We start from the raw sequence: 13,117 nt of genomic DNA on the forward strand, positions 1-13,117 counted from the left end.
AACGAGAAAATTATTTTATTTTAAAACATCGTCTTAATTATAAGAAAATAAAAATATACATATATATATATATATATATATATATATATATATATACATGAGTATAATTTTTTTTATATAGTCTTCATCATATGATATATAAAATAAATAGACATTGAATAGACAATAAAATATAAATTAATTATATGAAAAAAAAATATAACATATATATATATATATATTTATTTATTTATATGTATGTTTAATTGAGTTAATATGAAAGATAATATTTTTTATTTTATTTTATTGGAAAATAAAAAATTATAAATATATAATATATACTTGAACATAATATTATAAAACGATTTCGTGCTATAAAAATAATATCATCATTACACATAAAATAAAAATAAGAATAAAAAATAAAAACAAATGGAAGAGTATTATATATATATATATATATATATATATATATATATATGTATATGTTTATATATATATGTTTATATATATTTATGGAATGCATTCCTATTCTTATATCACATTATGAACATAAAATTTTTACATTTTACATTAAAAATATGGACTATATATAAATAGAGTAATAAAGATATCCATAATATAATATGACTAATTATTTAATCATCTCGTATAAAATGTATTCTTATATATTCTAATATAATATACAAAAAAGTAAATTTTCTTATTTAAGTAAGAAAAAAAATATTTAAATATAAAACATTTATATGAAAAATAAATGTATGTATATAAATTTGTCATAAAATATATATATATATATATATAAAACGAATATATTAATTTAATACTATTATATATATTATATGTAAATATATTATACATATATTATTATATAACATTTAAAAGGTAAATATTATTTTATACATATATTTTTTTTTTTTAATATGATCTGTTGTATTAAGCGATTTTATAATTTTTTTTTTTTTTTTTTTTTTTATTTAAAAGGATAAAAGAAATACATATTTTTTTTATGAATTAAAATTGTTAATATTATCGAAATGTGATTTATTATTTATTTTAAACATCAAAAGGATATTATAATATAATATATATATATATATATATTACATATATGTATATCCTTTTTTATAATTTATATCATATTCAAAGTTTTGTTTAAGAAATAATAATGTTATACATATATCTATCATGAAAATTCCAAAAAGAAAAAAGAAAATATTAAATAGTAGTCGATATTATACAAATATTACAATACATATTATTTATATGCATAATATTGAATACATTTTTATTTATGGATGTGTTTGTTCTGTATGAATACATGTGAGAAATGTAGAATAAAACAAAAAAATTATGAAAAAAAAAAAAAAATAATAATATAATAATAATAATATACGAAACAAATATTCAACAAAATGAGCATGTAAAAAAAAAAAAAACATATATTTTTTTATTTTTAATTCTAAAAAGAATTATAATGATCATACGATAAAAGAAAAAATTAACAAATTTAAAAAATAAACAAAATAAACAAAATAAACAAGATAAACAAGATAAACAAAACAATTAAAAATTAGTCATAAAATCGGTAAATGATGGGATAAATTAAAATAATTAAGAAAAATTTAGAAAAAAAAAAAAAAAAAAAAAAAAAAAGAAAAAAAATTTAAATGAAAGTAATTCGTACAATATATAGATACAAATAATTTGTTAATAAAACATATTATATATATATATATATATGTATTTATTTATTTATTTATTTATTTATTTATTTATTTGGAATACATATTGTTATATATAAAAACCTTACTCATGCAACACAGTCATTGTTCGTACTACATTAGTGATGCACCTATTTGATTTAACTCTTGAACAAAATTCTCTGGTCTAACAAAATCTGTGGTACCATAAATAATTTTTTTGTTTAGCTTATCTTCGAGGTCATTTAAGGCTGAGACTTCAATATAATTTCCTCCTCCGATAAGGAATATAATACATTCTTTAATATTTTCTTGTTTAATAAATATTTTATCATTATTATTAGAATTAGGTGGTGTTTTTGGATCTATATACATAAATTGGTCATTTAATGAGGATGGTTTATTTTCTAATAAGGTTTCAACAAGTTTGGTGATTTTGATTTCTCTTCTTTTAGGTAATAAGTTTTTTGCTCCTTGTAAGATGTTATATCCTTTATCAATAAATATATTACTATAAGTATTAAGTTGTTGTTTAAAGGTCGTACTATTAGAATGATTTAATGTGGTTGTATTATTATTTGTTACGTTAATATTTATATTCATGGATTTATATTTATCTAATTGTTTAATAAATTGTATTGAGGATGTATCTACTTGTAAATTTTTTAATTGATTTATAAATGTATCAATAGTTTGTATATTAATATTTTTTTTTTTTGCTAAATATAAACAAAGAAATGCACGATATTTATCCATAGGATTTCCTTTTGATGAATTTAAAATATTATTCATATATTGTATACAGCTTTTATCATTTAAACATTCAAAATCAAATTCATTTTCATAAAATTTATCTAATTCTCTCTCTTTGATTTCTTTAATTAATTCTGTTAATATATTTGTATGCATGTCTAAAAGTCTTTTATGTTCTGTCATTTCTGGTAATATATTCATAGCATTCATAAGTCCACCTGTAATATTATTATTATTATTATTACTACTATGATTAATAAAATTTGCATTATTTGCATTATTTGTATGTTCATTTTTGTTAATATTTTTCATCTTTTCATTATAGCTATTTAGACATTCACTAATATTATTTGCTACATCAGGAAAAGGTTTATGACAATTGTTTTTAAAAAAGGTATCATTAGTATCAATATCATATGATTTTATAACACAATTATTTGTATCCTTCTTATTAAAATATGAAGCATTTATATTGTTTATACTGTTTATATTGTTCATATTATTATTATTACAGTTAACAGCTTGTATAGTTATTTTATTTAACTTAATATCGAATACATCATGTATTAAAGCTTGATATGTCCAAGCATGTTGAATCATAACACTTAAATCGATTTGTCTGTCTGCCAATATAAGTAATGGTCTTTGTATATTCTTAGAATTAAATACATAATTATTAGTATATCTCATATTTAAGAGCTCATAAATTTTTTCATGTAATTTTTGAGCTATCATTTTTGATGGGTTAGATGAATTTGAAGAAACCCTGATAATAGGTACAACACCTAATGTAACTAAAAATGAGATTAAACCTTCTGTAATTTTATTGATAACATCTTTTATTAATTCATCATTTGTTTCATGTAATATTTTAAAACAATATGGGATGTTTAAAGAAAAGGTACTACTAGATAAACTAATAAATTTAATATATCTATCTGTAATTCTTGATATATATGATACAATATTATTTTTTACACATTCACTTGCAAAATATTCAAAATTTTCTTGACTAACATAAGATAAAAAATTTATATAATAACTACCATACATATTTTTTACCATGTCTTCAATAACCTTATCTATATTTTCTTTATTATTATCAATCAAATAAACAGCATTTACTTCTGGAATCGAATTTCTTTCTCTCTGTATATTCATATTTAATGTTACACCATGATGTCTTAAATTCCCTACTTTTAATAATGGAGCTAAAATATTCTGTCCTTCTTTATCATATATTAAAATTTTCCATATCTTGTCATGTGAATAGTACAATATATTCCCTCTGTTATTTCCATTTTCTTGGTACTCGTTCAAATTTAGCATACTTATCGCACTATTCTTCTGTTGTTCTTGAATGTTCAGAGACATCCTCGCGTAATACTTTTCAAATAAAAAAAATAAAATAATATGTACATATATAATATATATATATATATATATATATATATATATATATTTATCAATTTTTAATTTGCATACTTCAAATGAATATTATCATAAAAATAAATGAACATTTATATATATAATATGAAAATTAAATAATACATAAAATTTTATAATTACATAAAAACATAGTGATTATATATACAATAATGCGATCATCTTATGGTAATTTATTAATATATATATATATATATATATATAATATATATATGTTTTTTTTTTTTTTTTTTTTTTTTTTTTTTTTTTTTTTTTAATAAATCCAAGTTATAAATTTTTATTTTATATTTTTATATAACTGCAAATCTATTTAATTTATGTAATTGGAATAATTTCGAAAATAATAAATACAAAAAAAAATATAATATAATAAAATAAAATAAATAAATAAATAAAAAAATATGTATCATAAATACATATTATATAAATTACATACATATATATATATATATATATATATCTATTTATTTATAATTTCTCTTAAATAAGCATTGTTATCTTATAAATATCCCCACATATTTTAATTTAACAATGATTTAAAATTTGTTTAAAAAAAAAAAAAATATATATATATATATATATAATATATGATTTAATTTTATTATAATATTTTTAAAAATTATTTTTAATTAACATAAGGTACTTTATATAATTATATAAATATATATATATATATATATATATATGAATGTACCTAAGAAATAATATTACAAATATAAAATATATATTATTTTCTTATATGGCATTACGTCCATAAAATATGAACATTATAGTTCTGCATTTTGTGGGACATATTTTTTCGTATAATTTATTAAGGTTATTTCATAATAAATTTTCCCAATATTACCAATACTTATACCAATTCGTCTGGAAAAAATGAAAAAATAAAAAAATAAAAAAATATTATAATGTATATATGTTTAATATTAAATAGAAAAAAAAAAAAAAAAAAAAATTTCTTTTCAAACCTCAATTCACCAATACACATTCCTCTTAAACCTTTATTCAAAGGAGCAATATTATGATCTCCAACCTTAAAATAAAATAACATATATATATATATATATAATTATATATATATATTACGAATGAATAACACATATAAAATAAATTTTAATATGTATCCACATTTCTTTTCAACAGTATAATTTTACCTTAAATTTCTGTTTCGCATATCCGAATTGATAATCCTAATATATTTGTAATGAATAAATAAATATATAAAAAATTTACATATATATTTATATTTACCTTTATAAATTTTATATTATGACTAACTGATAATATTTGAGGCATAATATTAACCCCTGGTGCTATATATTTAGGAAATTCCACCCAACAAAAAAAAAAAGAAAAAAAAAAAAAATATACATATATATATATATATATATATATATACAATTATACGTAAACGTAATATTGCTATATTAGCAGAAATAAAAAATATTCTTTTCTTTAGATCAATGTAAAATAATTGTATGGTTTATTTCCCTACAAAAAGTTCTCATTTCTATTTCTGCTTCATCATCCATTTCTAAGCCACAATTGAGAGAAGATTCTTTCAATACACGAACGCTAAAGTTATTTTTTTTTTCATATTCATTTAATGTAATATAAGTCTCTTTATTACATATTACTAATGTAAAAATATAAAATGTGAAGAAGTAAATATATGTACATTTCATCATTGTAATTCATTCAAATATAAAATAAATAAATATGATATATATATATATATATATATTGTATATATATTTTTTTTTTTTTTTTTTAAAGTATCATACATATAATGAAAATTTTTTCATTCTTGTATATTAATCAATTATAGTATTATATATATACCATATTGTCAATTTATTATTTAATAAATGGTTACTTAAATGTATATTTTATAAAATAATACATATATCATATATGCAAGTTTTTTTTTTTTTTCTTTTTTTTTTTTTTTTTTTGGCGTTTATGTATTGTATAAACGCGCGTATTTAACATTTTAATACAAATGTGTATTGTTAAAATATAACTGGAAGGACAAAAAATTAAAAGTTCACATTTTAAGCTGATCATAAATACTCTATCGAAGAACATACAAATGAAAAATAAGGTTGTCATAATTTACTTTTTAGTATACATTACATATGTCATATTAGCTAAGTCAAAAAATGACCTTAAAGTTACGAAGGCATATTTAAGATATGGAAAGAATGATCAAAATATTCAAAATAGGAAACGAGAAAAAAGAACTCATATGTATTTGAATAACTCCAGTTTGTTGTCATCAAAGAATAATAATATGAATAAAACATTTTTCAAATATAATAAATTTATTGATCAAAATAATGACAAAGAATATTTTATGAAAACTTTTTTTAAAAATGGGAATATAATAAAATTTAGATATACTCATGAATTGTGGGCAAAAAAAAAAGGAGTAGGAAGTAGTCGAAATGGTAGAGATAGTAATCCAAAGAATTTGGGAGTGAAAGTATTAGGTAATAATTTTGCACATGCTGGGAATATTATAGTTAGACAAAGAGGACGTACTTTTAAACCTGGTAACGGAGTAAAACAAGGAAGAGATTTTACACTAATAGCTGTTAAATCAGGAAAGGTCCATTTTTTTAATCGTGTTGTAAGTATTATTGATGTTAGTGAACCGAAACCATTGACGTTCAAGGATATATATCAAGAAAATCCTACCATTATAGGTTTATCAAAAATGTGGATGTCAGCTTGATATAAGAAATAAAGAAAAATGTGTTTTTTTTTTTTTTTTTTTTCAATCTCTATATATTAAGGTTTATATTTTAACTTATTATTTTATTCTTATTATTTATTTTTTTTAATTCCATGTTATAATTTTTTTTAGTATACCTTGGTAATTTTTTGTTTGTTTTTTTGTTGGATTTTTTTTTTGTTGTTGTTTCTTTTCTTTTAGATTATTTTCCTTTCTTCTTCCTTATTATATATATATATATATTTTTTTTTTATGTGATTTTAAACCTTATATTTAAATTTTATATTATTATAAGATAATGACACATAAAATATTTATTTAAGAAATGCCGTTCTTGAATGATTTATTTCATTTTTGTTTGTTGAAAAAAAATATATTATTTTAATAAATAATATCAGATATGTGTTTTATATATCAGAATGAATAAAAATTGGAATATAACTATTCTATAAATATTTATTATTAATTTATTATTTTTTTCTCAAGAACAAAGTAAATAAATATAATTTTTTAAAAATTATGAACGGTTCATATATTTTTTTTATTAAGTAGCTAAAATTAAGAAAAAAAAAAAATAATAAAAAATAATAATAATAATAATAATAATAATATTTTGGCTTGTTCTTTTTTTCATATCATATATATATGTATAGATATGTCTGTTTCTACATTCCATTTTATTTTATTATTAAAAGGCTTATTTACTTTTTTTTTTTTTTTTTTTTTCATTATAATATAGACATATTATTTTTAAAAAGTGTGTTGTCCCAAATGTTATTTCGTTGTTATTTATTTATTACACAAAATATAATACAAAAAATATATTTATATTAATCTTTTAGTTAGTTTTTTTTTTTTTTTTTTTTTTTTTTTTTTGATCTTCTTCTATCCATGTGTTAATGATATTTGTATTTTTATAATTGTTTCTTATAGAATTTGTATCATATATAAATTGATAAATAGAATGATCATAATTTCCAATGAGTCAAAACAAATTGTATAAAACCAATTATGGATATAATAATCCAATTTTGTTAAATAAAAATGAACGAAATATAAAGACGTATGTCAACCAAGAGACAATGACCAATAAATTATTAACAACATATAATCGAAGTCCACTACAATCAAATTACGAACATAATATTCCGAAGATTATACATAGCTCTACAATTAAAAAACAAGGTGTAATAAATGAAAATAATGGAGATAAAATATACAAACCAAATTATAGAGATATGAATAATTTATATAACTCCAAATATGTTTTTTCTAAAAATACACCTGAATATATAAATGGAAGAAAACAAATGATAACTGTATATGATAATATTAAAAATGAGGAAAGGAATAAAAGTATTAATTATTATAAAAATAAAAATATGATTAAAATACCTTCAAGTTATAATTCAAATAATGGAAATAAAATAAAATCAAATAATGTTAAAGACGGTGTATTACAACTTGAAAAAGGTAGTATACAAAATGTTGCAAAAAATATGAATACATTTCATAATAAAAGTAATGAAAATGGTAAATTCATTAAAAAATTAAATAATAGTAATTATAAAGAAGTAACATCAAATGTTGATGAGATAAGATTATTGAATAAATCGTTGTCCGCTAAAATTAGCTCAAGTATAAAGACAAATTATGAAAAGAGTAACATTTTGGATCATAAAAAGAACACAAATGTTAAGGTAAGTAAAATTTCTATTGAAAATAAAAAATATAATATAAGAAAGAAAGAGAATATGAAATGGGCCCCAAAATATAATAATAATAATAATAATAATAATAATAAGGATCATAAAAATATGATTATAGAGAGTGTCAAGGTAGTTAAGAATCCCAAAGAAATTAACAAAAAAAAAACAAAAATTGTACAAAATAAATATAAGAATCCACTACCAAGTTACATATGTTTACATTTTCATGACAATTCATTAAATTTAAATAATGGTCTCAAAATATTTAATGATATGATAACTGTTGATAAGAATCAGAGGATGAAAAAATGGAATGGGTATGAATGGGATGTAATTGAAAAGGATTTTCATTTTTTAATAAAAGCTCGATATGATAATAAAGGAAATATATGGTGTATAAATAAATCTTATGAAGTTTTGAAAATTATGAGAAATAAATTAAAAAATTTTGGTCATTTGGGGAAGGAAGAAATTATCGACATTGGATTTGACAAAAAGAATATATTATGGTGTATAAACCGTAAAGGACAATTATTAAAATGGGTTAAAACAAAATGGGATAATATACAATACAAGGGTTTTCATAAATTAATATGTTTCTCCTTTGATAAGAAAGGAGAATTATGGGCGATAAATTTGAAGAAGGAACTTGCCATATGGAATAAGAAAAATAAATGTTGGGATGAAAAGTATATTAAGGATAATTTGAAAATATCTTGTATAGATTTTGATGGAGATGGAAAGTTATGGGTAGTTTCTAATTCAGGTGCATTATTAACATATTCAAAAGATCAATGGATAAATTTTGGATTGGTTTGCTTGGATGAGTTAATATGTATAAGTTTTAAAAAATTGCAAGAATGAAAATAAAAAAAATGTAAAAGGTTAAAGTGAAATATATATATATATATATATATATAATATGAAATGATAGAAAAGGATATGTTAAGCGCACAATACGATTAACCCTAATTATTATTTTATTTGTGATTTTTTCTTTTTTATTAAAATGAATATAAATATATAAATATACATATATATATATATATATATATATATATTTAATGTGTATGTTAAATGATTTGTAATAATCAAGAAAATATTTTTCACCTTGATTATTTTTAATTAAATTATATAAATATATATTATGCATATATAAAGGAATAAATAAATAAATAAATATATATATATATATATATGTATATACTGACCAAACAAATAAAGAATAGTTTACTTGAAAAAAAGGAAAAGAATATATGAACAAATATAGAGAAATGATAAATTAATATATTTTGAATTATTAAAAAGAAAATGTAATATATATATATATATATATATATATATATATATATATATATATGTATAGCTATTCATTTATTATTTTAAATAAATAATTTTATACATATGAGCATATTAAGAAATGTCTTCATATTTATAAAAAAAATGTATATATATACACATATATATTAATAAACACGTTTAACAGGTGGAACATATTCCATTTCATTATCTAATGGTTTTGTTATAACATCCCTGTAAGTCGTAAAATATTTTGTATTCTCAATATTTCTGTCAGTCATCCATGTTAAGGAATGTTTTAAATAGTTTTTATCATCTCTTTCAGGGAAATCGTCACGAGCATGAGCACCTCTTGATTCTTTTCTTTCAACAGCTGCTAAGATAGTTTGTGATGCGAGTGTTAGTAAATTTTCAAGTTCTAATGTTTCTAATAAATCTGTATTCCATGTTAACGTTTTATCAGTAATTTCTATGTCTTTAAAAATGGAACATATTTCAAGAATTTGTTTATAACCTTCTTGTAATAACGGTCCAATTCTAAAAACAGCAGCATGTTTTTGCATGCATATTTGCATTTTTTTTCTTAATTGCGATGTTTGTATACTACCTTTATTAAATCTTATATGATCTAATCTTTGTATAGATTCTTCACCTATATTAGTATTTGCATTTATTTTAGGAATATTTGGTTTATCTATCTCCATAATAGTTAGTGCAGCTCTTTTACCAAAAACGACAATATCTAAAAGTGAATTAGCTCCTAACCGATTTGCTCCATGAACAGATGCTGATGCAGCTTCTCCTGCAGCATAAAGGCCTTTTACAATAATATCTTCATTTGATTTATTAGTTTGTTTATTAAAATTTACGTTTTGTGTTAACACTTGTGTTTTATAATTAGTTGGAATTCCACCCATATTATAATGAACTGTTGGTAAGACAGGAATATATTGTTTAGTTACATCAACTCCCGCAAAAATTTTTGCAGTTTCCATTATGCCTGGTAATCTTTCTTTTAATGTTTCATATGGTAAATGTGTTAAATCTAAATATATATGATCTGCGTTTGGTCCACATCCTCTTTGTTCATTAATTTCTATGGTCATAGCTCTACTAACAACATCACGACTAGCTAAATCTTTTGCTTTAGGTGCATATCTCATCATAAAGGCTTCTCCTTCTTTATTTCTTAAAATACCACCTTCTCCTCTACATCCTTCAGTAATTAAGCATCCAGCTGGGTATATACCTGTTGGATGAAATTGTACAAATTCTAAATCTTGTAATGGTAATTTACTTCTAGCTACAATGGCATTACCATCTCCTGTACATGCATGAGCAGATGTACAAGACAAATAAGCTCGACCATATCCCCCAGTAGCTATAACAGTATGTGGTGTAAAAAATCTATGTATTTTTCCATCTGCTATATTAATACAGATTACCCCAATACATTCATTAGAATTTAACATAAGTAAATCTAAAACAAAATATTCTACAAAAAATATACAATTGTAAGATAAGGATTGTCCATATAATGTATGTAACATGGCATGTCCTGTTCTATCAGCAGCGGCAGCACATCTATAAGCTTGTCCTCCTTTACCATATTTTAAACTTTGTCCTCCAAAAGCTCTTTGATATATTTTCCCATCTTTTGTTCTTGAAAACGGGAGTCCAAATTCTTCTAATTCTAATACAGAATCAGGAGCTTCTCTACACATATAATGAATAGCGTTTTGATCCCCAAGCCAATCTGAACCTTTGATAGTATCATAAGCATGCCATCTCCAATCATCTTCAGTCATATTACCTAAAGCTGCATTTATTCCACCTTGAGCAGCTACAGTATGTGATCGTGTTGGAAACAATTTACTGATACATGCTACCTTGTATTTATTTTTTGATAATTCCAATGCAGATCTTAATCCAGCACCTCCAGCTCCTACAATTACTGCATCATAATGATGATCAATTATATCATATGCTTTCGTTTTAATATTTGAGAATCTACAAAAACTTGATTGCATAAATCTTATGTATTTTTTATTATTCCTAATCATACTTTACACATATTTTTAATTATTCTGAATTCAAAAAAAAAAAAAAAAAAATATTAAAAAAAATAAATATAAATAGTAAAACAAAAAAGTATAACAATATCCCACACGGGAACATTTGAATTGTTTTGTAACGTTTATATGTTATTCTATATAAATAAGCATTTAGAACCCATTTTTATTTCTCTCTCTTTTTCAAATACAATGCAAAGAATATATTATATATAATATAAATTATTCACATGTAAAATTATTAAGAAATATATATATATATATATATATATATATATATATATTTTTCACACAATCCAGTAATATTTAAAAAATATTATATGAACGCTCAACAAAGGAGCATTATATTAAATGTAATACAAGAATTTTATGAAATATGTATACATATATATATATATATATATATATTTTTAATCTCTATATTATGCTTCTTGATAAAAAAAAAAAAAAAATTAAAAAAAAAAAAACAGTAATAAAATAATGAACTTACATACTTTATGAAGAATATATATTATTTTTTTATTTTTAGTTCCATTTATATATATTTTTAATTTGATATATAAAAGAAAATTATTTATAAAAGATACTTTAAAATGAGTTCATAATATTTTATTATATACTTATTAAAAAAAAAAAAAATTAAAATAATAAATAAATATATATATATAATAAGGAAGCACATTTGTAGAATATTAAGTATATTGAAGAATACATAAATTTCTTCTTTTATTAAATTTGTTATAATAAAAGAAATATTAACATACTAAATATAAAAAGTATATTTATAATATGTATACACACACATATATAAATATATATATATATATATATATATTTTTATGTAATATTATAAAGATAAAAAATTGAAACTTGTAAATATTATTAAAGTGTTTATATTATTATAACCTTTTTAAATAATGTATATATGTATGTATTTATATAAGTACTTAATAGTGACTCTTTAAATTTTATTAGAATTTTATAAATATGTTATGTGTACATGAAAATATAATATGATATATTTAATTTATATATAATATATGTAACATATAAATAAAAGAGTGGTTGTAATAAAAATGGAAGAGTAATATATTATAATATATGTATATATTGAAGACTTGTATATATATTTCCTTTTAATGTATACATATGTTTATATAAATTTATTTAAAAAGTTAAATTGTGTATTATATATAAGAAAAAAGTACAGATATATATATATTCTTATATAAAATTAATAACTATTATGAATATTATGAATATTATGAATATTATGAATATTATGAATATGTATTAAAAAAAAAAAAATTATATACATATATATATATTTATTTATTTATTTATTTATTTATTTATTTATTTATATATCCTTTTTGAGAAGTTCCTTTTAAATTTTAAAAATAGTGGGCTTTGTTACAT

At 19.7% G+C, this 13,117-nt stretch overlaps 5 protein-coding genes across 5 annotated transcripts; 2 read left to right on the forward strand and 3 right to left on the reverse strand.

The window, feature by feature from the left end:
* Positions 1–1,817: 1,817 nt before the first annotated feature.
* Positions 1,818–3,809, reverse strand: PF3D7_1034000 (Sec1 family protein, putative; the record flags this gene model as incomplete). Its single annotated transcript, XM_001347579.2, has 1 exon — positions 1,818–3,809. The coding sequence occupies one exon, from the start codon at positions 3,807–3,809 to the stop codon at positions 1,818–1,820; it is 1,992 nt and encodes a 663-aa protein (XP_001347615.2).
* Positions 3,810–4,648: 839 nt separating this feature from the next.
* PF3D7_1034100 (conserved protein, unknown function) lies at positions 4,649–5,569 on the reverse strand (the record flags this gene model as incomplete). Its single annotated transcript, XM_002585373.1, has 5 exons — positions 4,649–4,748; positions 4,850–4,914; positions 5,036–5,071; positions 5,160–5,188; positions 5,377–5,569. 5 exons carry the CDS (start codon positions 5,567–5,569, stop codon positions 4,649–4,651), a joined length of 423 nt encoding a protein of 140 aa, XP_002585419.1.
* A 404-nt stretch (positions 5,570–5,973) lies between these two features.
* Positions 5,974–6,618, forward strand: PF3D7_1034200 (ribosomal protein L27, putative; the record flags this gene model as incomplete). The annotated part of the gene is made up of 1 exon (XM_001347580.1): positions 5,974–6,618. The coding sequence occupies one exon, from the start codon at positions 5,974–5,976 to the stop codon at positions 6,616–6,618; it is 645 nt and encodes a 214-aa protein (XP_001347616.1).
* A 980-nt stretch (positions 6,619–7,598) lies between these two features.
* Positions 7,599–9,191, forward strand: PF3D7_1034300 (thioredoxin-like associated protein 2, putative; the record flags this gene model as incomplete). Its single annotated transcript, XM_001347581.1, has 1 exon — positions 7,599–9,191. The coding sequence occupies one exon, from the start codon at positions 7,599–7,601 to the stop codon at positions 9,189–9,191; it is 1,593 nt and encodes a 530-aa protein (XP_001347617.1).
* A 602-nt stretch (positions 9,192–9,793) lies between these two features.
* Positions 9,794–11,689, reverse strand: PF3D7_1034400 (flavoprotein subunit of succinate dehydrogenase; the record flags this gene model as incomplete). The annotated part of the gene is made up of 1 exon (XM_001347582.1): positions 9,794–11,689. One exon carries the CDS (start codon positions 11,687–11,689, stop codon positions 9,794–9,796), a length of 1,896 nt encoding a protein of 631 aa, XP_001347618.1.
* Positions 11,690–13,117: the final 1,428 nt, after the last annotated feature.

The sequence above is a fragment of the Plasmodium falciparum genome, assembly GCF_000002765.6.
Source record: "Plasmodium falciparum 3D7 genome assembly, chromosome: 10".
NCBI lineage: Eukaryota > Apicomplexa > Aconoidasida > Haemosporida > Plasmodiidae > Plasmodium > Plasmodium falciparum.